The sequence below is a fragment of the Monodon monoceros genome, unplaced genomic scaffold (genome assembly GCF_005190385.1).
Source record: "Monodon monoceros isolate NGI ecotype Baffin Bay Population unplaced genomic scaffold, NGI_Narwhal_1 Super_Scaffold_18, whole genome shotgun sequence".
NCBI lineage: Eukaryota > Metazoa > Chordata > Mammalia > Artiodactyla > Monodontidae > Monodon > Monodon monoceros.
The window spans coordinates 70,694,110-70,721,500 of record NW_021703774.1 but is presented as its reverse complement, the minus strand read 5'-3'; the positions used below and the strand labels follow the sequence as shown (position 1 = coordinate 70,721,500).

General features: G+C 41.1%; 1 protein-coding gene and 2 non-coding genes across 15 annotated transcripts in view; all 3 read left to right on the top strand.

The window, feature by feature from the left end:
* The window catches only part of UBAP2L (ubiquitin associated protein 2 like), a 42,567-nt gene that overhangs the window by 6,500 nt on the left and 8,676 nt on the right, over nucleotides 1–27,391 (top strand). For 7 of the 13 annotated variants that reach the window (XM_029227626.1, XM_029227625.1, XM_029227624.1 and 4 more), the window contains exons 5-24: nucleotides 3,303–3,471; nucleotides 3,875–3,970; nucleotides 4,393–4,438; nucleotides 4,961–5,073; nucleotides 6,868–6,927; nucleotides 9,146–9,198; nucleotides 11,190–11,275; nucleotides 13,830–14,001; nucleotides 17,819–18,017; nucleotides 18,626–18,903; nucleotides 19,061–19,233; nucleotides 20,268–20,457; nucleotides 21,184–21,238; nucleotides 21,641–21,815; nucleotides 22,647–22,719; nucleotides 23,767–23,962; nucleotides 24,053–24,141; nucleotides 25,400–25,453; nucleotides 26,045–26,126; nucleotides 26,881–27,098. In XM_029227626.1, coding sequence (XP_029083459.1) covers nucleotides 3,303–3,471; nucleotides 3,875–3,970; nucleotides 4,393–4,438; nucleotides 4,961–5,073; nucleotides 6,868–6,927; nucleotides 9,146–9,198; nucleotides 11,190–11,275; nucleotides 13,830–14,001; nucleotides 17,819–18,017; nucleotides 18,626–18,903; nucleotides 19,061–19,233; nucleotides 20,268–20,457; nucleotides 21,184–21,238; nucleotides 21,641–21,815; nucleotides 22,647–22,719; nucleotides 23,767–23,962; nucleotides 24,053–24,141; nucleotides 25,400–25,453; nucleotides 26,045–26,126; nucleotides 26,881–27,098 — 2,577 coding nt within the window. The remainder of the gene's footprint in view (nucleotides 1–3,302; nucleotides 3,472–3,874; nucleotides 3,971–4,392; nucleotides 4,439–4,960; nucleotides 5,074–6,867; nucleotides 6,928–9,145; nucleotides 9,199–11,189; nucleotides 11,276–13,829; nucleotides 14,002–17,818; nucleotides 18,018–18,625; nucleotides 18,904–19,060; nucleotides 19,234–20,267; nucleotides 20,458–21,183; nucleotides 21,239–21,640; nucleotides 21,816–22,646; nucleotides 22,720–23,766; nucleotides 23,963–24,052; nucleotides 24,142–25,399; nucleotides 25,454–26,044; nucleotides 26,127–26,880; nucleotides 27,099–27,391) is intronic. The other 6 variants (XM_029227630.1, XM_029227629.1, XM_029227628.1 and 3 more) reach the window with 1 other exon arrangement.
* On the top strand, nucleotides 20,747–20,883 carry LOC114900151. The gene has a single exon (XR_003794768.1). It is a non-coding gene; the product is annotated as a small nucleolar RNA SNORA58 (small nucleolar RNA).
* LOC114900150 lies at nucleotides 25,825–25,960 on the top strand. Its single transcript, XR_003794767.1, has one exon. It is a non-coding gene; the product is annotated as a small nucleolar RNA SNORA58 (small nucleolar RNA).

The window sequence follows — 27,391 nt, the reverse complement described above, 5'->3', positions numbered from 1 at the left end:
GAGTTAGAGGTGCTATTTAATAGCCTTAGTTACTAATCATGGAAGATTTCTGCTCACATGTTTTATTGCTATTGAACAAAGCCACAGACTACTGGATTCTGATTTCAGAACACTCCCACCAATATCAGCTTTACATTTCACAATACCTTTTCATCATGTGAACTTACTTCTGTTGAATTAGCAGAGAAACAAACTTTAGAGCCTGTTGACCATCCCTGGAGATGACAAGGGGATATTGGAGGAACTCTTGCCCTAGAATTTAGAGTTGCTTTCACCTCCTTTCCTTTCCATTTAATGAGAATCCTGTGTTTTGTTATTGTCTTATTACTGTTTCAAATTTTTAAGCCCCTTAAGAGCAGGGATTCTGCCTTACTAATTAATCTTTGGGATGTTCCTGCAGTGTTTAGTAGAGACCTTTATTATTATTTTTTTAATGAGGAGTGTATCATTTGAAGTCATTTTTATTTACTTGGTCTTACTCAGGGGATCTTTGGTTGAAATTGATAACCAGATTTCATCCTTAGAGAGCTTAACTTACTGATGTTACAGTGTCACTTTAGCTGAATGTTGGAGGTTTGTCAGTTTCCTCGAAGCAATGGGAAATAATAGTGAAAAACTATTTTTAATCATTGAATTTAAATTTGTACCTTTTTCTCTTCAAAAGTGTGGTCCTAGATTAGATTTTATATTATGGGTCTTGTTTGAAAATTACTGCCTGGATAATCAGAAAGCAGTTCTGGTTCATCTTGCATTTACTCCAGAGTAATTGCCTCTGTATTTTCGAGGGAGTGGGGTAGAGGTAGAGGTGGATCTACTTACACTTTTAAAAAGTGTGAATTTTTGGGGGACTTCCCTGGCGGTCCAGTGGTTAAGACTCCAAGCTCCCAGTGCAGCGGGCACGGGTTCAATCCCTGGTTGAGTAACTAAGGTCCTGCATGCTGCATGGCACACCCAAAAAAAAAAAAGTGAATTTTTTTTTTTTTTTGCACAAGTCATATTTTGTTTCACCTTCTAGCATCTCCTGCCTAGTGCTACAAGTCTGACCTTTCACAGTATCAAAAAAGAAAAACAGGTAGAGAATGTAGGTTTATGCCACAAATAAATAAGCTACTAGTGAAACCAATGGGAATCAATGTTGGATGTATTTGGTTGGATGAGATCGTATTAGAAAACTGGCAGTGCCTCGGGAAGATTATAGTAATTCTTTTTACTTACAGAACCCATCAGGTGCCAGCAGCTGATGTATAACCATAGAGAAGAAAAAGGTGACAGGCTTCTGAAACCTATCAGGTTTTGAGACAGAGTAGCAAAAACTCGAAGAACTGTGTCGAGTCTGGTTTCCAGTGTTGCTGATGTAGATTTAGCTACAAGGTTACTATAATTTATGAATTGAAGCTACTGTGAGCAAAAATTGACCTACCAGCTATAATGTGGAATCTGGGTGGGTTGAAAGAGTAGGCAACAAGGAGCTGCCGAGTGCTAGGCAGATACTTAATTTTTAGTAAACTGTTTCTTGTGGACTTTTTAGAATATGTAGGTATGCTTTTAGTATAGTTTTAAATTTACTGTTTTTGAACTTAAAAATGTTTAAATTGTGGTAAAATATACTTAACAAAATAGACCAGTTTATCCATTTTAAGTATACAATTCATTGGCATTAAGGACATTCACAGTGTTGGACAACCATTACCACTATCCATTTCCAGAACTTACTCATTTCCTAATTAGAAACTGTATCCATTAAACAGTTAACTCTCCGTTTCCCAACTCCCAGGTTGGGGTAACACCTATTTTCACTACCTCGTGTAAGGTTCTGCCTGTTCTTGGTACCTCATGTGAGTGGAATCAAATAATATTTGTCTTTTTGTGTCTTCGTTTAGCAGAATGTTTTCAAGGTTTATCTATATTGTGGCTTGTGTCAGAATTTCACTCCTTCTTAAGGCTGAATAATATTCCGTTGTATGTTTGTAGCACATCTCGTTTATCCACTCATCCACTGGTGGACACTTGGGATTATTTGGAAATAAGTTGTTGTAGATATCATAGTACTTTATTTCCTAAATTCTTTGGCATGTTTCCCTTAAAGGTTACTCTTTTATATGACCACAATATTATTATCAACCCTGACAAAATTAATAGTAGTTTCATATTACTATTCCATATTTTCAAAGTTATTGGATATTAGATACCTGTTGCTGAGCAGCAGGGCCATTGTAGTTTGGGTTAGATGGTATCTAGGATAGTAAAGCTCTGATAGTCTTGGTGATTGAACTGGAACTTTTATTTGTACATATTTTCTGCAAAAATTTGTAAATCAATGTATTTGTGTGTTTAAAACTTTAAATTTATAGGGAATTCGCTGGTAGTTAGGACCCCACGCTTTCACTACTGAGAACCTGTGTTCAATCCCTGGTAAGGGGACTAAGATCCTGCAAGCCACACAGCGAGGCCAAAAAAAAACCTTCAAATTTATAAAACTCATTTTCCTAAGGAATGAGTTTTTGCAAGACTGTTTAGCTCATTTTCCTTACTGTAAATATTCCCTCCTGCAATCTGGAATGAACTGCTTTGAGGAAGGTTGAATCGTATTGTAGCAATTCAGGATGTATAGGGGAGAACACAGTGAATAAAACCAGGAATGGAAGGCTTCCTATAGTCAGCATGTCTCAAGGCCAGGGCTGTGCTTTCCTGACTGCTATTTGGTCTTCTTTTAAATAAAGGAAATTGGTGTGTGTGAAGGGGGGTGGGTTGGGGAGTAGGTATAGTTGTTTTCCTCCTAAATTCTAGGTTGCTGAATTAGAGAATATACTCAAGAGTCAAATGCTATTCGTTCATTCTGAATTCAGAGTTAACTGTTACAAACTTTCAGTTTTCTTTTCTGCTTTATTTGACATGGATAAGGCTATAAAAAACTGGGAGTCACTGAATCCAAAGGGAATTAGTTTTTTCAGCCCAGGAAACACACTTGACAGAAAGGTCCAGTAAGTAACTAGGTCCTTTGACTACCACGCCGAGTGACTGAACTGGATAGAGATCTCGGTAACCCTTTTGGAAATGATCCTTGCAATCCATTTGCTTATAAGCACCTCTTCTACAAAAAGGGCTTCAATTTTGCAGTGATAGGTGTAGAATTTGTTTTGAGGTTCTGTCTATACTCTCCACTTAAACAGAAATAAACTAATAGAAGTTATCTTAGATGTGGATGCTGAGAGAAGAATGGTTAACAGTTGTCCCAGCTTTTATCTCTGGTTTCCTGGTAGCAACCTATATTGATTAGACATGAATGCTCTGCTCTTCTTTAGCATTCCTGGGAGATGGTTGGGAAGAAGAAAGGAGTCTCAGGACAGAAGGACGGTGGCCAAACGGAATCCAACGAGGAAGGCAAAGAAAATCGAGACCGGGACAGAGACTATAGTCGGCGACGTGGTGGGCCACCAAGACGGGGGAGAGGTGCCAGCCGCGGACGAGAGTGTATGCATGGGGCTTTAACAAAACCAGTTGTGGGTTAGTAATGTCTAGACTTGAGGGATGTCAGGGCTCTGCGAGGCTGGATCTAGTAACCATTATATCATCCTTTTGATTTTTCTTAAAATCATCTGTTCTGAGACCTTGGCATTTCTTGCATGTAGCCTTTTCTAGCAACAGCCACCAGTTGAGCATGAAGTTACCTTGTAGCCGTTTGTAAAATTGTTTGACTAGTAACCATTCCCTAGTAACCATCATGTTCCATCCTTCCAGCTCATTTTCTCTTCTTTGTTTTTGTCTCCCCACCACCATGTATACATACCATTTATGTACATACTTTCTATTCACTTTGCTCTGGCCATCTGTGGTGTTTTGTTTTGTTTTGTTTTGTTTTGTTTTTAAATTTCAGTTCGAGGTCAGGAAAATGGATTAGATGGCACCAAGAGTGGAGGGCCTTCTGGAAGAGGCACAGAAAGAGGCAGAAGAGGTCGTGGCCGAGGCAGAGGTGATCAGTTTGTTGGCGGGATGGATATTGGGGGCAAGCTACTCTTATTAGTTTAGTAGGGGTCTGCTTTATTTAAAACCAGACAAATTCACATGGGCTCTGGATACCTTAATTGTTGAGGTGTCATGCAAATTCTAGAGACTGCTGAGTGGGCAGTGGGAAGGAAGGTAGATGTCATTTCCTCTGCTCTTTATTGTTGCTATTATTGTATTTGCTTGAGGATCCAGCAGTTTGATCAGCAAAGGAACAACCTTGTCAGTAATAATTGTCCTGCTGTGTTATATTAACTGATGTGCTACAGAGTGAGAGAAGGAATATCTGATGATGTCAACCACTTACTTTCCAAAGCTGCCTCTGTTGGCAAGGTGATTTTATATCAACTTCTAAAATATTTCTTTCTCCCTCTTTTTCTCATTCTTTAGGTGGCTCTGGTAGGCGGGGAGGAAGGTTTTCTGCTCAAGGAATGGGGTAAGTTTCATTGATCCAGTGTTAAAGTCTTTAATTTTTCCTTAAGCATTACCATAATGTTTTAGCATGGTTAGTATCCTGGTATCCTGAGGATAATAGGCAGCTATAACCAAAATGTGATCAGAAAGATTGCTGGACTATTTCATCAGGTGTGTATAGGCATACGGCTTATTTTTGGAAGATAAGCATTTACCACCTGAATTATTTTATCTCATTTGAATACACATACCTGCTATTTTCTCAAAATCTTCATGTGGATTTTATTGGTGTTCTAATCCAAAAGGGATAGTGGATATAAATTAAAATTATTAAAAAAAAAGATTATACCATGAAATTTTAGGTAAGCTGGTAAGTGAGCAAAAGTAGACAGCTTATAGGCTTATAGAATGGGGCCATGGTTGATCTGTACTAGGAAAGAGACAGTCAAGATTCTGATTGCCCTCCTTTTGAGTTAATTTTCACTGGTGCTGCTTAGAGCTCAGAGACTCTTTTAAGCTTTTTTTTTTTTTTTTTTCCTCCCAGAACCTTTAACCCAGCTGATTATGCAGAGCCGGCCAATACTGATGATAACTATGGCAATAATAGCGGCAATACATGGAACAACACTGGCCACTTTGAACCAGATGATGGGACGAGTGAGTGACTTTTATTAGTTTCTTGTCTCTGGGAATCTAAGGAAATAATTTTTTTGAGGATATACTTAACAAAAAAGTGGAGTAGTTTTTGGCTGCTGAGTCAGAGAGAGGAAAGGGGTGACAACTGAATTACAGTGTACTCTCCTTCATTTACTTTGTGCCCATGGGCACATTATACATGCTGTTTCACCTGATCTTCATCACTATTTTATAAAATAGACATTATTTATCATCACTTTCCAGATGACAAGACTTAGACTGCAAGAGTAGTTATGAAATTTGCTAGTATTTGAACTCAGAATTTTTTGACTCTCAAATTTCATGCTCTTTCCATTATACCATTAGTTCCAATTGTATTTCCTAGTGTTTCTGTTTGGCTACTTAGCTTTGCCTTTTGAAAAGATACCCAGAATTAATCAATCCACTACTTGTAAAGATGAATAGGGCCCAGAATCAAAGCCCACTGTCAATTTATTTGTTTCTGCATACAGAGATAGGAGTATCTTTTTCCCTTAATTTTTGGGAAATCTCAGTTTATGGGCAAGAAGGAAATCTGGAGACTTTCTGCCTTTCTTTGTTGGATAGTCTTCTGGGTGTGGTAGAGTATTATGGGATTCGCTTTTTTTGTTAGCTGACTTTGATGCATATTTGAGTAGTGTATATATGTTTGAGGATATGTTAGGCTTGTGGGATACACCAAGATGTGTTTGGGAGTAAGAGATAACTTTTACTACTTTAAATAAGAACAGCCTCTTGGTTCCAGAGTACTTTCTTATGAGACCAGCTACCTCTTTCTGGCCGAGCCAGCACATGGAAAGCCTGAGAATTTTTTCCTCTTACAAAGTGGGGGAAGGGTTAATAGTAGAGCATGAAATAGGCTCTTTGACTCCTTATCCATTTAAATTTGCCTTACCCCCTTTCAGAGATCAGTTACCTTAATCCTGCGTCTTTAGGAAGGTCTTTGGCACAAATCACTTCTCATCTACTGCCCACAATATGCTGTACCTCAGGTCTTGAATGTTACTTGCTTTTTGTTCATCAAGCTATCTTATAAACTCATTTTTAATACAGATTTCTCATTGGTGGAGGCTAAAGTTGAGTTATTGGCAAGCTAGATATCTTTTTGAAGTCCCTTAACCATTTGGCTATGAAATATTCTTTTCTGTTTTAACTTATACTTTGGAGGCATTAGAACTGCTCTTCATTCATCTCTTGATGGCTTTGTAGAGCATTGGTAACAGTCCGAATAACAGATATGTTTCTGAGCTGTAGTTCGTTCTTGGGTATTTGGCTTTTTATCATTGGCAGAAAAGATAATAGAAGTCAAGGGATTTGTTAGGCAAAATTAGAAAATTAGGCATGGAATCCCAGTCCTAGATTGAAAGCCTTAGCTATTTTCAACAAGGATCTGGTTGGGAAAAGAGAGAGGGAAGGAAGAGGTGTGTGTTTATTTATACCGAGTAGAGAATAGCAGATTTGGGAGGCTAGACTCAGAAATTTTTGATTTGTGGCTGAATGAAAAATTATGTGAATTGCTTGTTAGTGTGAAAGTGTTGAGTATAGTTTCATGCGTTCCCTTCAAGTTTCATGATTTGAACTTAGCTTCATGCATGATCTCTTTTTGTGTTTTCATGGTAGCAAATTACAAATTCCCTTTTTAATTTAAAAAGAGACTCAAATCTACCCTTAAAATATCCACAGGTACAGTGGGAATTGTGTGTTGGGGGCAAACATTCTCATTCACAAGCAAAATTTCACTGGTTGTTTTTTCTTTTCTTTTCTTTTTTGTTTCAGGACTTGATTTCATTGGGGTTGAGGGGTCAAATTATCCCCGAAAATTTGAGACTGCTCCTGGTATGATACATCCAGGCGCCTAACTGCCCCGGATATTTAATAGATTTTTATGAACTGAAATATCTGTGGATATGTCATTTTTCTGTTTTCCTGCTTTTTATTTTTCTGCTTTTTTCTCTCATATTCTGTGCCTGTTTTTCCTCCTTAAAAAAATTAGTTTATTTAATGAATATTTAACATTTACATTGTCTGTGCTTTTTGCTGATGGAATGGAAGCCCTAATCTTTTGTTCAGAGCATTTGTACTCTTTCTGTGCCTTAACGCTTCCTCAGTGTAGTCCTTTTCCTTAGCCAAGACCATATGTCCTATATAGGAAGGTGTCAAGTAGCTGTCTACAGTCTTCCTTTCCATTCCAGATGCAGTCGCCAGAGTGCAGGGGAAAAAAAATTTCTCGCATTGAGAGATAGCCTCTCAGTAGTAAATGACTTCTTAGATCACTTCCAATTCTAGGATTGTGTGTATGTGTTAACCCAGATTTTGGATTCCAATTAGCCAGGGTGGGATGGTTGTCAATGGGGAGGAAAAATGCCATCACTAGAGAGGGATAGAAGAGTGTGGTTTGTAACTTGTTTAAACTGAGATTGGACTTTAGTTTGATTTGGAGAACATTGTCATTATTAAGTGGTTTGGAATTTCCCTGGCATAGTTTTAACATTGTCCTGGGAAAGGCATTGCACTGAACATATTTTTCTCTAGGAAATAGGAGTTTTCATTATTAAACGTTTAAGAGAATTTCAGACGGGTTTTGTAGGTGTTAGAATATTTCTCTTCAGTGACAGTGAAATCTGAATGCCACGCCTTCATTCTTTCATTCTTGTAAGAAGTTTCTCCATTTGGAGAAAACGTTTTAAGAATTATTAAATATATACTGTTATTCTAGAGAAGAAAATAAGGCGTTTTCTGGTCCTTGCTACACAGAGGTTCCTGTTTCTTAGTGTGGTTCTTTGGTTGAAGGGAAGAATTTTAGGTCTCATAGAAACTCACCTATATTCCTTAAAAAATGCCAGGTTCCTTTTCTGAGGATATGCGTATACGTGAAGCAAAACAAGGGGAATATGCAAGGTGGTTTGATTATTTACGGACCTCTCCTACAGAAACTGTGTCCCTCCATTGTCTGTGCCATGACTTTTACAGGTCAGATTTTGTGTTTTGTATAGTTAGGACCAGTACGGTAACTATTACACATATTTTATTTTTCAATCTCATCTCGTGTCTTCTGAAAAGAACAGATCCATTGGTGTTTCTTATAGTTAAATCAAAACGATCTATAAACTTCTGCTGAGTATGCATTTTTAAATTTAATTTTATTTTTGGCTGCGTTGGGTCTTCGTTGCTGCACGTGGGCTTTTCTCTGGTTGCAGAGCGGGGCCACTCTTCGTTGCGGCACACAGGCTTCTCATTGTGGTGGCTTCTCTTGTTGTGGAGCATGGGCTTTAGGCACGCGGGCTTCAGTAGTTGTGGCACACAGGCTCAGTAGTTGTGGCACATGGGCTCTAGAGCGCAGGCTCAGTAGTTGTGTTGCACAGGCTTAGTTGCTCCATGGCATGTGGGATCTTCCCGGATCAGGGATTGAACCCGCGTCCCCTGCATTGGCAGGCGGATTCTTAACCACTGTGCCACCAGGAAAGCCCTGAGTATGCATTTTTAAATTCAGTTCCCATAGCAGGTAGGTGTCAGTGCTCTCAGTTTGGATTTCAAGCCTTTCCTTCTTCACTGCCCTTTGACTATAATGTGGCAACCATTTGTGTTCCTCTGCCCCTGCTGCCATCTTTCTTCAGACTGCCTGCAGTATTGTCTTATACTAAATAAGTATAGCTTGCATGTTTCAGTTTAAATTGTCTGCTGCCATTTCACTGAACGGACTACTAAGTCAGAGGACTTGAAGGCCCTTAAGAGATTGCTTGGAGCATTGGGTCCATTGGAGTCTTGTTGTCTCTTGCATTTTCTCTCTCTCTCTTACTGTCTGGCTCTCTTTCCTATTACAGCTGTGTAACAAGAACTGAAAGTAGCTGTGAAATCATAATCTTATTAAAACCCTGGTTGTTCTGAGGTATCCCTTTCTAAAAAGTCTTTTCCTCCCTCTGAAGCCCAAGAATCCCTTCTGATTACTAAATTCTAGTTACACTTTTGGCTGCCAAAAGTTTAAAACGTCCGTATTTTCTGCCTGTGCTTTGTACTGGTACTTAAAATTACTTCATTGTTTTTCCTTTATTCCCAGGTGCATGGAGGACTGCAACAGAGGAGTGGGGAACTGAAGATTGGAATGAAGATGTAGGTATTCCCAGGTCATTCCTCATTAGTACATTCTATCCCTAAGTGGTGTTTAGGGATAGAAAATGGGTATGTTTCTACCCCTCAAAATTCACCCTTAAGATTCTGACCCAAAACTTTTACATCCAAAATAGTGTTCTGAGCCAGAACATTTCACATATGTTATATGAAGGAGACTGGGCATGAACAGGACTCTGTGGAACCAGACTATGGAAAGGGCAAGTGCACTTGTGTAAGTCCAATATCTGATTGTCGGATTTATCCCAGGAAGAGATGGTGGTTGGGTAGGGCACTAGAAATGGAGTTAGGCAGGTAGTGCGTTGAGTAACAGCTTCTGGTGGCACATGACTCTCCTTGGAGCAAATCAGTTATTTGGTTCACATTCAGGCATTGGTGTATGGTCCTGTAATTGGCTTAGAGGTGGGTACAGATGAGAGTTACAGTACCAAGTTCTTAAGTTTACAGTCTGGTTGACTCTGGGACCTTTTTTGTTTTTGTACTAAGAGCGCATCGTGGTGATTGTAATTGAGATGAACATGTAGGTTTGGCTATCTTCCAGATTGACTAAACTAGGAAACCTCATAGATGGGTGGCACATAAACAAGCTATATGAATTCGCTGGAGTAGTACCTGAGTAAAAGAATTTTCCTGATTCCCTGGTCACAGTCAAGCTTTTGCTATGAATTACAGTTTCCCGTGATCACGGATGAACCTTCCTGTACTTGTATTTATTCAGTCAAGACAGAATATGATAAGAGGAAATGATGTGTCAGACTGTTTAGGTTTTCAGGCCTGAGTTTTAAAATTCCGGATGTATCAGCATTAGAGGGTGATTCTTTTCTCTTGTAGCAGAGCTAGACTGCTTTGTGAATACTTTCTAAGATTTGGCTTGTCAGCTTAACCGCTTTTCAGAGAATGATATATTTGGGGGAGTGGATTCACTGCTTTTAGAGGGGAGATTTTAATCAAAAAGTTTTTTTTAAAAGTCAGCTTTTGGGGAATTCCCTGGTGGTCCAGCGGTTAAGGACTCCTCGCTTTCACTGCCTAGGGCCGGGGTTCAATTCCTGGTCGGGGACCTAAGATCCCAGAAGGCCGGGCAGCATGCCCCCCCCCCCCCAAAAAAAATCAACTTTTGAATAGTAGGAAGATTTATTCCTTACAATTGTTTACCTAATTTTAGTGTTTTATAGTGGAGAGACTAGGTGTAGCAAAGTCAGTTTTAAGGCAAAAAATGCCTTTTAAAAATATATATGTATTTATTTATTTGGTTGCACCAGGTCTTAGTTGTGGCAGGCGGGCTCCTTAGCCGTGGTTCCAGGGTTCCTTTAGTTGCGGCTCGCCGGCTCCTTAGTTGGCGCACGTGGGCTCCTTAGTTGTGGCATGCAAACTCTTAGTTGTGGCATGCATGTCGGATCTAGTTCCCTGACCAGTGATCAAACCCAGGCCCCCTGCATTGGGAGCACGGAGTCTTATCCACTGCGCCACCAGGGAAGTCCCCAAAAAGTGCATGTTAAAATTATTCCTCCATATATCGACTCATCAGCACTTGGGCCCTTAACTGCTCAAAAGCCAAGAATTAACTTATATCTGTCTTCATCTTGGCTGTGATCTTCTTTTCTTTGAGAGGAGTAGTGGAAGATAAAGTATGGTTTGGATTGAGGTAGGAGTTAGGAGCTGTAGCGGGAAAATATAAAGGGGCTTTCTCTGTTTTTCTGTCTAGCATATTCACCTTCCTGTAAGTTCAGTGCCCATATTATGTGACTCCACTCGATTTTATTAGGTTTCTTGATTCTACCCTCTCTTTTGATAAAACCATTGTGCACAGATAGAAGGGGCTTGAAGGTCAGTCCATTCAGGATTCCTTAGAGTAGATAGTTCTCTCTTCAAAGAGTTTTCCCCTTTTTCTTGATGTTGAATTCCCCTTAACCTGTGACAGGTTTCTGACTGAAACCTACCTAACACTAGGAGTGACTAATTCCTCTGTTTTCCAGCTTTCTGAGACCAAGATCTTCACTGCCTCTAATGTGTCGTCAGTGCCTCTGCCTGCGGAGAATGTGACAATCACTGCTGGTCAGAGGCAAGTGTGTGGTATAATTCTGTTATCTTTTCCCAAGGGTATCTGCTAAGTTAGTTGTAAGGAAGAATGGCACTGGACCTCTACAGACTCCCATGGTGTCGGTAATAATGATAACCAAATCATATTAGGGTCCTATTAAGTTGATTGGTAGATTTGTAAGAGTTGATATTAGTAATCTACTGAATGGAAATCCATATATTACAATTTTAAAGCTAACTCTCCCCCAAATAGCCCTTTAATACATAGGTCAGCCTTGTCAGCATCATAGGTATTGATTAAAACTTAGAACTTAGAACTTGTAGTAAGTCAGGTAAAGAGAAGCTGAAAGTGGAAAGTTTTCATTTATTTCTGAATTTGCAGAACTGTTCAATAGTTTCTTCTCTTGCTTAATAATTATGGTCTTTGCTTAGCCCACTGAGTATGGTGATAATTTTTTTCCCTAGGATCTGGCTTATGAAATTTTTAGAACTTGAACATAGGTATTGGGGTCAGTAGAGGGAGATAACACTTGTCAGGGAATATTTTTATCCTCTGGAAGACTCTTGGATTATTTCTAGACCTGGGTATGATAGCTGTTGATTCAGAATGTCCTAAAGAGAAGTGCGATAGGAATAGGATGTTCAGGATGTCATTACCAGAGGTAATGTGTTTTTTGTTTTCATACATCTTTACTGGAGTATAATTGCTTCACAATGCTGTTAGTTTTTGTTGTACAACAAAGTGAATCAGCCATATTCATACATATATCCCCTCTCTCTTGAGCCTTCCTATCCCACCCCTCCAGGTCATTGCAAAGCACCGAGCTGATCTCCCTGTGCTATGCTGCTGCTTCCCAAGAGCTAGCTATTTTACATTTGGTAGTGTATATATGTTGATGCTACTCTCACTTTGCCCCAGCTTCCCCCTTCCCCTCCCCCATGTCCTCAAGTCCCTTCTCTATGTCTGTGTCTTTATTCCTGCCCTGCTACTAGGTTCATCAGTACCATTTTTTTTAGATCCCATAAATATGAGTTAGCATACGGTATTTTTCTCTTTCTGACTTCACTCTGTATGACAGACTCTAGCTCCATCCACCTCACTACAAATAACTCAATTTCGTTTCTTTTTGTGGCTGAGTAATATTCCATTGTGTATATGTGCCACATCTTCTTTGTCCATTCATCTGTTGATGGACATTTAGGTTGCTTCCGTGTCCTGGCTATTATAAATAGTGCTGCAGTGAACATTGTGGTACATGTCTCTTTTTGAATTAGGTTTTCTCAGAGTATATGCCCAGTAGTGGGATTGCTGGGTCATATGGTAGTTCTGTTTTTAGTTTTTTAAGGAACCTCCATACTTTTTTTTTTTTCTATGATACCAAATACCTGTGATTTTTTTCCACACCAATTCTTCAATTCTCTGACACCAGCTGGGTGTTCTGACACTAACTCTCCAGAGTTAGCGCAGACCCAAGTTGACGGCTCAGTACCACAAGACTGCCTTTATTTACTTCAGAGGTCAGCTGCAAATGGGCCACCTGCACATTTCTGCCCAGCCGACTACAAATTTGGGAGTTCTCACAGCCCCCTGCTCAGGTTTAATAATTTGCTAGAATGAGTCATATAACTCAGGAAAGAGTTTACTTGCTGTCCCTGGTTTATTATAACCAGTACTCAGGAAGAGCCAGATGGAAGAGATGCATAGGGCATGGTATGGGGGTTGGTGGAGCACAGAGCTTCTAAGCCCTCTCTGGGTGTACTGCCCTCCTGGCACATCGATGTGTTCACCATCCGAGAAGCTCACTGAACCTCATTGTTCAAGAGTTTTTAATGAGAGTTTCATTACATAGGCATGATTGATAAAGTCATTGGTGATTGAATTCAGTCTCTAGCTCCTCTTCCTTGCCTAGAAGTGGGTGGAGTGTGGTGGGGCTGAAAGTTCCAACTCTCTAATCACTTTCTTGGTGTTTCTGGTGACCCGCCGCCTTCTTGAAACTCTGTGAGGGGTCCCACCCTGAGTTACTTTATTAGCATAAACTGTGGTTGAAAGAGACCAATTATGAAAAACAAACGACACTCCTACTAAGGAAATTTGCAAAGCCCCTAGTATATATTTTCATTATATCACAAGTAACTTGAAATATTTTAAAAATTTGGGGAAAAATTCCCCAAACCCTTCTTGTTCCAAAGCTGCTTGAGGATGCCAGCATTCTAGTATGTGGTTTTATATATTAGATATTGGTAATGACAGGTATTCAGTATTAAAATCATGGGTAAAAATTTGTAAATTTTGGCTCAATTATCGAGCTGCTGTATTAAAAGTAACATTTGATATTTCACTAAGTTAATTTCACTAAAATTAAAATATTTAACATTATTAAGGTTGGCAGCCTCATTGGAGCATAGGTAGATACTGTTGTGGCTCTTACAGATCTGTTATTTTGATGAATTAAGCATTTCACGGCTTTGTGTTTCTGGGGAGTGACTTCATTTTGATCTAACCATAATCTGAGTCGGGTGTTGGGGAATGCTGGAATGTTCAGTCATTATTCATCAAGCTCCCATCTCTCCACCAGAATTGACCTTGCTGTTCTGTTGGGGAAGACACCATCTTCAATGGAGAATGATTCATCTAATCTGGATCCATCTCAGGCTCCTTCTCTTGCCCAGCCTCTGGTGTTCAGTAACTCGAAGCAGAGTGCCATATCACAGCCTGCTTCAGGGAACACGTTTTCTCATCACAGTATGGTAAGTAGGAAACATGGTGTATCCTAACCAAACTTTTCTGCAACCCCAGCACATACATACAGTAATTCCTTTCAGTGATACCCAGAGGTTTGGGGCAAGGTAAAGCGTCTTCTTTTGTCTTCCTAGGCTGACTTGGGTGTAGAGATGTCGAGTTGGGTAGTAGGGGATATAGCTCTAGGAGAGGACTTAGCTTTGGACAGACTGAGTCATCTTATAAAAATGAGTTAGGAGACTTCCCTTGTGGTCCAGTGGATTAGACTCCACGCTCCCAATATATGGGGTCCGAGTTCGATCCCTGATCAGAGAACTAGATCCCACATGCATGCCACAACTAAGAAGCCCGCATGCCACAACTAAGACCCAGCGTAGCCAAAATAGATAAATAAATAAATTAATTAATTAAATGTATTTTTTTTAACGTGTAGACTTTAAAAAAAGAATGAGTTAATGTCATTTACTGAATACTTATTGTGCAAACATTGTTCACTGTTATTCTTGAGTGAAAATCAATGACAACCAATTTTAATACTAATTAGTATTAGTAATACTAATTAAACTTGGATGGAAGGTTGTAGCAGTTCCCTGTCGTTTGTTTTTTGTTTTTTGGCTGCACTGTGCGGCATGTGGGATCTTAGTTCCCCAACCAAGGATTGAATCCATGCGCCCTGCATTGGGAGCACAGAGTCTTAACCCTGGACCACCAGGGAAGTCCAGCCGTTCCCTTTTTCTTGATAGAGCAGAATTGTCATATGTATTCATTTAAACCAGACATTTCTGAGCTAGGCTTCTAAAAACTTGGGGTCTTCCTGAATCTGCCCACTTATTAGCTATTTCTCCCTTTCTCTGTAAGTGGGGATAAGAGTGCTTGCTGTGCCTATCTTACAGGGCTTCAGGAAGATAAATAAGATAATGGGTAAAGTCTCCACAAATGTGGAAGTAGTGGTATTGGTTATTAACTTAGAGCACTTATGGCAAATGACTTGCTGATTCAGAATATTTTTTAAAATTCAAGGTCATCAATTATAGCAAAGGCTAAATAAACAAAGATGGTCAGTAAATCCTAAAAGTACTGCTTTTTCTCTCTTCTTCCCTGTTTATTTTACTTTCCTGTTTATTTTTTGCTGGAGGGTTACTATAGTTGTAAGAGGTAAGAAACTATGTGTATGCATATACTTTTATTTTTCTAGTCGTAAGGTTAGAGTAATTCAGCTGTAGAACTGCTAAGTCAGCCTCTAATCCAAAGCTGTTAGGTTTTTTAAAAAATAATTTATTTATTTTTGGCTGTGTTGGGTCTTCATCGCTGTGCACAAGCTTTCTCTCGTTGCGGCGAGCAGGGGATACTCTTTGTTGCGGTGCTCATGCTTCTCATTGCAGTGGTTTCTCTTGTTGTGGAGCACGGGCTCTAGGCGCGCAGGCTTCAGGAGTTGTGGCACAAGGGCTCAGTAGTCGTGGCTCACAGGCTTAGTTGCTCCACGGCACGTGGGATCTTCCTGGACCAGGGGTCGAACCGGTGTCTCCTGCATTGGTATGCGGATTCTTGACCACTGTGCCACCAGGGAAGTCCCACTCTGTTAGTTTTTAACTGTTGTCTTAAAATAGTTTTTTGTGTTAATAGTAATTTGGTGGCTGATATTCTGCCATGAATGAGTGGTCACAGGAGAGAAAAGGTGGCAGAGAAGGGAGAGGAGTGTTGGGACTAAAAAGGAAAAGAAGGAAGAAACAAAATGGGACAAAGGTCGTAGGAAGATGTAATGAAGATCAGAAAATAACTACCAACACCTAAGATATATGACTGGAAAATGGGTTAAGTGCTCTGTGTCACTTTTAATTGCCTTTAATGTCTGGAGTTGAAGATTTACACCTAAATCCAAATTCTCATATCAAAAATAAGTTTTCAGTATACTTCCACTTTAACATTCTGTTTAATGTGTGTCATGTGATATGTGAAACTAAACATAAGTGCTATTCTTTTTTATCATTACCTGCGTTAATCAGTATGCTATTTAATGTAGTTCTTTTCCATTGAGGACAGAGGTTAGAGGATTAACTTCCCTTAAAATTTAATAGATGTAAGTAATATAGGAGCCCTTCCCCATTATCATAATATATGAATGTTAGGTAATTTTCTATACCTTCTGTGTTTCACACTTGCAGAATATTTGGTAATCATGCTGTGCAGGATCATCTCTCTGCCGCAGTCCCGTACTTTCAACTAGATTTCCAGTGTTTTTGTTCTTGTTTGTATAGTCTTGGGATACAGACTGAAGTGGAAAAAAAAGTCTTAGGTTGGGTTGGACAGATTGGTTTTGTATAAGCACCGCTTAATGATGAAGATCATGATGTGCTTAAGTAAGAACCTAAAAGAGACTAGACTAAATCTCCTTGGAGGTTCTTTGGAATAGTCAAGGCCACATGGTTAATCTTCTGGTCTAGGCTGGTAGTTTTACTTGGTAGTAGGGAATAGAGAGAATCCCCCAAAAGCATTAAGAGTAAATTTTGTTTTGTCATCACGATTACCCTGTACAACTTGGATATACACAGAAAACAATAAAATCATATTGACTCATTACTTGATCATTTAGTGCAGAAGTTGAGATAGCTCCTTGACTTTGCTTCTTTGTCTCTATGCTAGTTATTAGAAACATTGAGATGAAGCTCAGTTGTTTTTGTTCCTTTTGAGCTGTTCAGTGGAAGGGGCAAAGACTTTAATGGCTGAAGTGATTTTTTTTTTTTTTTTTTTTTTTTTTGCGGTACACGGGCCTCTCACTGTTGTGGCCTCTCCCGTTGCGGAGCAAAGGCTCCAGACGCGCAGGCTCAGTGGCCATGGCTCACGGGCCCAGCCGCTCCGTGGCATGTGGCATCTTCCTGGACCGGGGCACGAACCCGTGTCCCCTGCATCGGCAGGCGGACTCTCAACCACTGTGCCACCAGGGAAGCCCCTGAAGTGAAATTTTATATCACCTTCATGTTAGCTTAATAGTCAAGTATTAGTTGATTTAAAAATTCAAAGGGGAGAAAACCCCTCCAGTCATTAAAGGAGTCCCTGAGAAGGAGGGAGGGGAAAGTGATGGTAATGGTATAAATTTTAATGGCTCTTATTTTTTTGACTGCTTGTTATGTGCCATGCACATATTAAATGCTTTAATCTTGTTTAATCTTCCTACACCTTTATGAGGTACTACTTTTATTCCTATTTTCAGATGAGGAAAATGAGGTACAGACCAATTACAAGTAATTTTTCCACAATTATTTAACCAGGATTTGAATGTAGACAGTCTGAGTCCAGAGCTTATGCTGTAATGGACTATACTATTTTGTGACATTCTTTTTTTAAAAATTTATTTAGTTTTTAGTTTTGGCTGTGTTGGGTCTTCATTGCTGTGCATAGGCTTTCTCCAGGTTCAGCGAGTGGGGGCTACTCTTTGTTGTGGTGCGCGGGCTTCTCACTGTGGTGGCTTCTCTTGTTGCAGAGCACGGGCTCTAGGCATGTGGGCTTCAGTAGTTGTGGCACGCGGACTCGGTAGTTGTGGCTCACAGGGTCTAGAGCTCAGGCTCAGTAGTTGTGCGCACAGGCTTAGTTGCTCCGCGGCATGTGGGATCTTCCTGGACCACAGCTTGAACCTGTGTCCCCTGCATTGGCAGGCGGATTCTTAACCACTGTACCACCAGGGAAGCCCCTGGACATTCTTTACGTGTCTTATCTGTACTGGCTCTTAACCAGGATAAGTGTTTTGTTTTTGTTTGTTTGTTTGTTTTTTGAGTAGTTGAACAAAGTTGCTTGGATGTGGATTTCTCTAATCTCTGTGTTGATCTACAGGTGAGCATGTTAGGGAAAGGATTTGGTGATGTCGGTGAAGCTAAAGGCAGCAGCACCACAGGCTCCCAGTTCTTGGAGCAATTCAAGACTGCTCAGGCCCTGGCTCAGTTGGCAGCTCAGCATTCTCAATCTGGAACCACCACCACCTCCTCTTGGGACATGGGCTCCACCACACAATCCCCATCGCTGGTGCAGTATGGTGAGAAATATGGAAAGTGATTTGAATTCTTTAAGCATTGGAGCATTACTGCCAAGAGGCTAGCAGGAGTAGGGGTAGAGAATGTGTTCTGAAGTGAGGAGAAGGGCAGCCAACTGGCTCTTTTCCCACAGTGATTTCCCCTGGTGAGATAGGCTCAGTTCAGAAAGCTGGGGAATAATAATTAAATACATAAGTTGCGGCTGTATATCTCTATATCTCTTTCATCAAATTTAGCCCTGTACACATTTGCAGTCTTCTGTTGACCTGAGGATGTTTTGGGTTTTCCCTAGGTTTGTCTTTAGTATTTGAAAACATCATACTGCCTTTGGGCTTTTCCATTTTAGGACCTTACACTTTAAACATGGACAATTCCGGGATTCCTTTCTTACATAGGCAGGATGATAGTTTTGATTTCATTAGGTTCTGCTTAACAAATAAAATCCAATGATTGCCACCTATAGAAATGAGATTAAATCTTAAAAGAGGACCTGTTTATATGAGTTTCTGATTCCTGGGGGCCTAGTTCATGGCTCTAGAGCAGGATAATAGCATTTTCTTGAGGTTCACGAACACCTCTGGCCTCATGCTTATTGGATTTCCTCGTGCAGATTTGAAGAACCCAAATGATTCAACAGTGCACAGCCCCTTTACAAAGCGCCAGGCTTTCACCTCATCTTCAACCATGATGGAGGTGTTCCTTCAGGAGAAGCCACCTGCAGTGGCTACCTCCACTGCTGCACCTCCACCCCCGTCTTCTCCTCTGCCAAGCAAATCCACCTCGGCTCCACAAATGTCTCCTGGGTCTTCAGACAACCAATCGTCCAGCCCTCAGCCGGCTCAGCAAAAACTGAAACAGCAGAAGAAAAAAGCCTCCTTGACTTCTAAGGTATATTTGAACTTTTAGATAGATATTATTTTAGGGCAAAGGGGTGTGGGATTTGAGAATTGAGATTGTAAGGGTGTAATTTGGAGGTTTGAAGCAGAAGTTTTTTATTAGTCTTACAGTAAGCTTATAGTAAACCATTACTTTTTCTTCTTTACAGATTCCTGCTCTGGCTGTGGAGATGCCTGGCTCGGCAGATATCTCAGGGCTAAATCTGCAGTTTGGGGCATTGCAGTTTGGGTCAGAGCCTGTCCTTTCTGATTATGAGTCCACCCCCACCACGAGCGCCTCTTCAAGCCAGGCTCCAAGTAGCCTCTATACCAGCACGGCCAGGTAGAGGAAACAGCCGTCATAAGACTTCTTTTATCAGACATTTACCAGCTTTTCTAAATCTCCTGCTGATTCCTAGAACTCTGGACAGGCCAAGCCTCTGATTGAGTGAGAGAAAAGTAGCCAATTGTAGCATTTTGTTGAGCATTTTAAAATACTGTTACTAGGTTTTTCCTAACTCTAAACAGAAATGTATCCCTTGGGCACTTCTAGAATGTCCAGGCACAGTTCCTAGAGACATGTACCCCACCTTTAACAGTACCTTGGCATCTACCACAGCTAAAAATGTGTTTGACACTTTTAGCCCCTTGGTGTGGACTTAAGCCTACAAAGGGTGTAGCTTTGAACTCCTAGGAAGGAGGTAACATTAATACATTACACAAGTAAAAGAAATCTTTCCAGTAGAACCTTCCCTGCCTCCTCTGATAGCTATCAGGGAAGGCCATCTTAAGCAGTAGAAAATCCTGGAGGAATTTCAGAGTACTAGGGTTACTTTTTTCAATCCTTAGAATTTAAAAATAGAGATGTCTTGCCCCAGCCTAGCTCTGTTGAATCATAATTGCTGTTAATGCATATGAATATTTTAAAAGTTCCTTTCAAGAGAATTTTACTTCATAGGGTTTTTGAGAGGGCCAGGAGCTCAGAATTCCTTAAAATGAACATGAGGAAAAGGTGATTTTTCCCATGTTCAGGGTTCATGTTATGATGGTATCAAAGGGACCAAGAGTAGTATATCCTTTCTACTGACTGTTAGCCTCTTTTTCTAATAACAGCAGCATGTAAGGGAACAAGAAATTTTTCTCTTCAAGAGTTGAAAATGTTTTTAAACTGGATTCTTAGCTTAGATCCCTGGCTCTATAGGATGTGGAAATTCCTACTGTTCTCAGGAGAAAATTGCGGCAGTTTCTTTTATTTGTTGCTGGAATTTTTCTTTTTGATTGTAATCAACTTACACAAGTAGTGGATCTCCACTGTTTTAGTATCAGTGGATCTGCTCTATTCGTCTCTCTCAGATTTTCCTTCTCCATTCCCCACAGTGAATCTTCATCCACAATTTCATCTAACCAGAGTCAGGAGTCCGGTTATCAGAGTGGCCCAATTCAGTCGACAACCTATACCTCCCAAAATAATGCTCAGGGCCCTCTATATGAACAGAGATCCACACAGACTCGGCGGTACCCCAGCTCCATCTCTTCATCACCCCAAAAGGACTTGACTCAGGCAAAGGTATTGGCTTCATGCGCCCCTGGGCATTGGTTAGGAGAATAGTGGGCAAAATCACTGAAATATTAGTGTTTTACTTCTTGACAGATGGTGCTAAGACACCTCTGAAGTGCTGATTGAGAAGCTGAACCACATTTTTGTGGTTGGTGAAATAAAAGTTCTCTTCACTAACCTTGGAGACTTAGAGCCAGAAGATCATTCTCTTTGCACTAAAGATTCATTCTCTTTAGTAGAATCAGTCTCAATTACCTGTTTTCTCTTCTTGGAAGATCTGATTGCCAGCCTTCTGTGGGTGCATATCAGTAGACCTCACCTTGCTGTGTCTTGGCTTGGTGAGGGGGACAGCATATGCTAGAGGCAATGTGGAGTGACTGTCAGATGTAGCCAGCAGAATAGGTGGTTTGGCTGAACTGTCATACTCCCACACCCTCCCCCAGGGATCACTGGATTTGGACCTTTCCTATGTCTCTTGGGGGTTTGGGATCTCTTCAGCAGTTTGGGCATTGCCTTCTGTTGCCCTGGGTCACACAGAGTTGGTATATCTTATTATTGTTGTTTTTAAATTTTTGTTGTTTTTACTTTGTTTGGGTAGTATACATTATGTTAATCCTTTCATTGTAGAATTTCTCTGAAAGAAATTGGTTGACAGAAGTTAAGCTGAGTCAATGTGCTAACCTGACCTATTCACTTGAGTTTGTCAGTTTCTTATTCCTCTGTTTTTTGTACCAGAATGGCTTCAGTTCTGTGCAGGCCACGCAGTTACAGACCACGCAATCTGTTGAAGGTGAGTGTTCTCCAGGCTTTTTCCTCTCAGTTGTAGTGTTTTTACTCCCCTTTAAATATTTTTGCATTTCGTAGATTGTTGTGAAAAGAGCCCTGCCTCAATGATCAAAACTTCTGGTATAGTCTCAGCTTGGTTCTTTCTGCCTTGCTGTTTAATCTCAAACTATCGTAAGTTTCAGGCTCTCTGTCTTGTAACAGTGATAATCCTCTGGGTTCTCTTTATTGGACAAATGAGATCAGTGCTGTGAAATGCTTGGAATTAAAAAAAAAAGGAAAAGATTGTACCTAAATGTTAGTGGTCCATTACTAAATAACTCACACTCTTGTCTTTGGGACAGCCTAGGGCTGTCGTCACCTCTTAATAACTTCCTCTGATGAGGTGAATTCCTTTCTTTATTTCCAGGTGCTACAGGCTCTGCAGTGAAATCTGACTCACCTTCCACTTCTAGCATCCCCCCTCTCAGTGAAACGGTATCTGCAGCTTCCTTACTGACGACAACCAATCAGCACTCATCTTCCTTGGGTGGCTTGAGCCACAATGAGGAGATTCCAAATAGTACCACCACACAACACAGCAGGTGATTTGGGGTGAGGATGGAGGTTTGGGTTGGTGAGTAGTAATAACAGAGCTCTCTGGTTCTATCTTGTCCTCTCTGCCTAGCAGAGACCACATTAGCTAAGTGGGTAACCTAAAAGCTATGGGAAGTAAAGACAAAGGAGGCTTTTTTCCCTTTTTCAACACCCATTCTTGCTTTAACTGCTCACTACCCTTGGCTGGCCATTGTGTTTACCATATGATCTCAGGATCTCCTTGGTCCCATATTATGCCTTCTTTGCCTATGTTCTTCTTTTTCTTTTCAATCGATGTATAGTTGATTTACAATGTTGTGTTAATTTCTGCTGTACAGCAAAGTGATTCAGTTATACATATTTTCTTTTTTATATTTTTTTCCATTATGGTTTATCTCACAGGATATTGAATATATTTCTATGTGCTATACGGTAGGACCTTGTTCATCCATTCTATATATACTAGTTTGCATCTGCTAACCCAAAACTCCCACTCTATCCCTCCCCACCCCGCCTGCCGGCAACCACAAGTCAGTTCTCTGTGTCTGGCCTGTGTTCTTTTTTTTTTTGTGGTACGCGGGCCTCTCACTGCTGTGGCCTCTCCCGTTGCGGAGCACAGGCTCCAGATGCGCAAACTCAGCGGCCATGGTTCACGGACCCAGCCGCTCCGCAGCATGTGGGATCCTCCCGGACCGGGGCACGAACCCGCGTCCCCTGCATTGGCAGGCGGACTCTCAACCACTGCGCCACCAGGGAAGCCCTGGCCTGTGTTCTTGACTGAAGCTCCAGGTCAGGTAACCATAGCCCTGTGGCTAATGGCAACCTCTTTTACCTTACAGCACGTTGTCTACTCAGCAGAATACCCTTTCGTCATCAACATCTTCTGGGCGCACTTCGACATCCACTCTTTTGGTAAGTGTGATGCTGTAAAAGAGGAAGTATGGTCTTGTTTACACTTAAACAACTATCCAACTGTAAGAGTCTCCCAAGAAGGGAGTCTTGAAAATTTCTTCGTGAGGTGGCAAAATGATAATTCATCTGAAGTTGCAGGAAAGGAGTAAAAAGGATGTTTGAAGCCGAGAGAGGCAGAAGAATCCAGAAATATTGCAGAGCTGTGGGCCAATTCTCAAAGCCCTGGAAGTGACTTTTTTGATTACACTGTAATTGGGTGGGACTTTGTATGCTATGATAAATTCTGTAAGAACATCCCTTTCCAACTGGTACAGCCATTTTCATTCATTGGTCTGGGGTATGGCAAACATGAGTCCTGAAAATAATCAGTTTGAGTCTGGGCATCCTATGAAAGTAGAGGCCAGATGAGAGCTTTTGGCCAAAGAATTAGTTTCACTGTTGTGATTTTATAACAATTTGTGGAATTAAGCTGAGATGGTAAGGAAGAAAACTAACTTCAGGAGGACCTGTTTTGGGCAAAGTTGTCTGGTTTGTCAAAAGCTTGGGGCAAGGTAATGAGGGTTAAGGCTTTCTCAGGAATCTCTCTTTCCTCAAGTGTACTATTTCAGGTTTAAATTCATTAGAACTTGTACTTCTTTCTAGCTTGTGAACTTGTCTGTTGTGCTGGCCTAGTGAAGAAGAATGTGGGAGAGAAGACTATGATATATTTTTCAGACCTAAACTATCTTTTGTCTCCTCATTGGCCAGTCAGTGTTCGTTTCTAGGGAGTTTGTCCCCACTCGCTCTGTTGCCTTTCTGAACAGGGTGATGATGTGCAGTGGGTCTGTTGTTGCCATCCTTACCAGATGAATGTTGGGGAATGTGTAGCCAGACAGTATTTAGTAACTTCTTCTAATTACTTTGGCAGAGAGCACCCTAGTACCCTGCCTCAGCCTTTTTAATTGAGAAGTTGGTGTGATATAATCAACAGAAGGGATTGTCTTTCCTGACCTGTTATACTAATCACTGTTTCCTCCTCCTCTCTTCCACCGCACCGCCTTTTTGAAGCACACAAGCGTGGAGAGTGAGGCGAATCTTCATTCTTCCTCCAGCACTTTCTCCACCACATCCAGCACAGTCTCTGCACCTCCCCCAGTGGTCAGTGTCTCTTCCAGTCTCAATAGTGGCAGTAGCTTGGGCCTCAGCCTAGGCAGCAACTCTACCGTCACAGCCTCCACTCGAAGCTCAGTTGCTACAACTTCAGGTAGCCCTGCATAGAAGATGAATTGCATTCCTTTAGTATGAATGAGCAAAGTAATAGTGTGACAAGATAAAAATATAATTTCTCTTTCAGGAAAAGCTCCTCCCAACCTCCCTCCTGGGGTCCCGCCGTTGTTGCCTAATCCATATATTATGGCTCCAGGGCTGTTACATGCCTACCCGGTAAGTGAGACTGAAGGATCTTCTCCAAAAGAAGAAGGTGGTATGGCTATTCTTTATGGCTATGGCTTCAGGTGGAAGAATATAATTAAATAATAAATGAGTGGTTGTCACATGTAAGCAAACAAGTTTTTAATCTTTGTAGTTTTGGAAAAAAATAATTTTTTAGAGAGATAGGACTAAACCTAGACCAGGTCCTCTACTGTGTATTTTCTCGGGTGAAACACAATTTCTGGGCCTCAGAAGCCAAAGGCCAGAGTGTCTAACTGGAATCCCTTTCAATTTCTTAGGGAATTATTTTCTCTAGTTGGATAGATTCCTAATTTCTGGGGGTCTATGCTGGCTCTGACCTAGTCAGAGTAGAGTTCCCTGACTTAGTCTGGGGCTGTCTGAGAATAGGTGACTGACAGTAGTAGCCTTTTGCTCTGTTGTGTCTTGTATCAGCTTCGTGTATTCAGTGCCTATTAAGATGAAGGATATTTAATAAAAAAAAATTTTTTAAACGTCTGGTTTTCAAACTTAATGTTTACCAGGGGATTAGAGCGGGGGTGGGGGGGAAGGATAAATTGGAAGATTGGGATTGACATATACACACTACTGTATATAAAACAGATAACTAATAAGGACCTACCATGTAGCACAGGGAACTCTACTCAATACTCTGTAATGGCCTATATGGGAAAAGAATCTAAAAAGAGTGGATATATATGTATAACATCCACTTTGCTGTACACCTGAAACTAACACAACATCGTAAATCAACTATACTCCAATAAAAATTTTAAAAAAACCAAAAACTTGTTTTTGCCTTCGGAGAGTCTAGAAGAATATCATACAAATGAAACATCCATTAGCACTTTTTTAATAGCTAACACACTACCTTAGTACCCAAACATTAAAGAGTAAAATGCGAATCCTTTCTGAAGGAGAAAAATTTTAAGCCATATTTTGAAGGGCAAAGGAGACAAAGACAGGTAGAATAAAGCAGGCTATGTATGTATGACTTGTGCGTACCCTACTGCTACCCAGAGGACAGCCTAGTTGAATCACTGTGTAGCTCAAGGAAAGCTTCAAGACCTTTCATGAATCATGTAATCTCTTTGTATTTCACTTCTTTCTTAAAGAAAATGAAGGAAATAATTTATGTCCTCCTCTTCTTAAGAATGAGGATGAATGTTGATTTATCTTGTCTCTTAGCTCCTTGGTTTGCTACCATCATGACCAGTCCTCATTAATATTGTTACATGTTTGTATCTTTCAGCCACAAGTATATGGTTATGATGACTTGCAGATGCTTCAGACAAGATTTCCATTGGTGAGTATATGGTTGTAGAGCTTAGGAAAAGAAAGTGATCTTAAAATTAATGTTTGGATTATTCCAAATGTTCAGTTGATAAGTCACATACTTTAAGATATATTAGAATGTACTTCGAGAGTGGTTCTAACAGAAGGTAATTTTTTTTTTTTTTTAATCAGAGTTGTGACATCTTTGAAGTAAACACATTTTAATCTGTTATAAAGCTCAAGAGTACTGTGGAGCTCTTGGGATGCTTCCTGTATGTCTCAAACACTTTGATGAATTCCAGAAGGAAGATCTGTTTTCTCAGTAGTAGTAGACTATGAGGGATAATATCTAGAGGTTTGAGAATATTATTGGTGCTGATGGACTTGGAAGTGTTTCCTGGTGGGCATACTTGTAGACCTTGCCTGACTGTCCCCATGGCCAGGCAGCGGGGACAGTGTATGCAAGAGTAATATGGAGTTTGTGCCAGTTCAAGCCAGCTTAATCAATGGCTGGATAAATTGCAGTACTCCAACATTCTCTTGCTTCTCACCCTGAATGACATGTCCTCACTTCTGGGAATGAGTGGCATTGAGTCTCTGCTCTTTTCTCTCTCTCTTTCAGGATTACTACAGCATCCCATTTCCCACACCCACCACTCCGCTGACTGGGAGGGATGGTAGCCTGGCCAGCAACCCTTATTCTGGTAGGATTGGGATAGGGAGGTTGTGTTGGCCTTGGTGGCAGAAACCTGATTCGTAGAAGGAAGGGGTCCAGTTCTCACCTTAATTAAGATCTTTGACAGAAGTACAAAATGGATGTGGTAAATCAGGGTTGGTAGATTCAGAATCCTGCTGAAGATGGGCATGTAGCGGCTTGGCTTCTCATCCCACTTTCTGTTGTCTCCCTGTGACTCCGGATGATGTGTTGACTTCTCAGCTATTCTCTAGCTTTTACCAGGAAGTACTGTGGTTGAACTGACCTTCCTCTACTCATCTCTGCTCCTGTTCCTTACTCATGTGGCAGTCTCATTGCCTTGCTAGGCCAGGGCCTGACCTATTGTTGACCTTATTGCCCTGTCATTTTCCCTGACCTAGCATTGTTTTTCAAGTCCAGCATGGAGTTTTCCCCATGGAGGGGAAGCAGAGAAGGAAAGGAGGGGGTGGGGTGGGGAAGAGATGAAAGAAAACAGGTGGGCAGGGAAATCATACAGGAGCTTTATTCTGGGAGCTGGTTTCTGCCACAGTATTGCACAGTCATGCAACATTAGTCCTTGACTAGCACTGTGCAGATTGTGTACTGAGCAGTGCTAAATGGAGCCGCAAAGAAATGGAATTCAAAGCATTGGACTTTAATAGTCTCTGAAGGCTCTCCTGGAATCATGTGAAACCAGAAGAGGAAATTCTGCATTGGTGTTGGGCGGTGAAAGTGGCAGATACATTTAGCCTCTCGTGTCACAGGTGACCTCACAAAGTTCGGCCGTGGGGATGCCTCCTCCCCGGCCCCGGCCACAACCTTGGCCCAGCCCCAGCAGAACCAGACACAGACTCACCATACCACGCAGCAGACATTCCTGAACCCGGCGCTGCCTCCTGGCTACAGTTACACCAGCCTGCCATACTACACAGGGGTTCCGGGCCTCCCCAGCACCTTCCAGTATGGGCCTGCTGTGTTCCCTGTAAGTACTTGGGCTTGGTCTTTACTTGTGGTGAAGAGTCCTAGCCCTGGACACTATGCTAGCTGCTTTCAAGGCTAGATGACTTTTTAATAATGAATGAAGAGGAACAGTTTCCACCTCTGGCCTCTTTCTGGCCTGGGAGAGGGAGTGGGGCTGGGATTGGGGTAAGGGATTACCCATTCGTAGAATTAGCTAAAGGGGGAATGTACAGCTTTGCTTCCCTGAGACTCTCATTCATTCCCTGAACCCATTTTGCTAAGTAAACTGTGGACAGCTTACATCAGAGTGGGTAG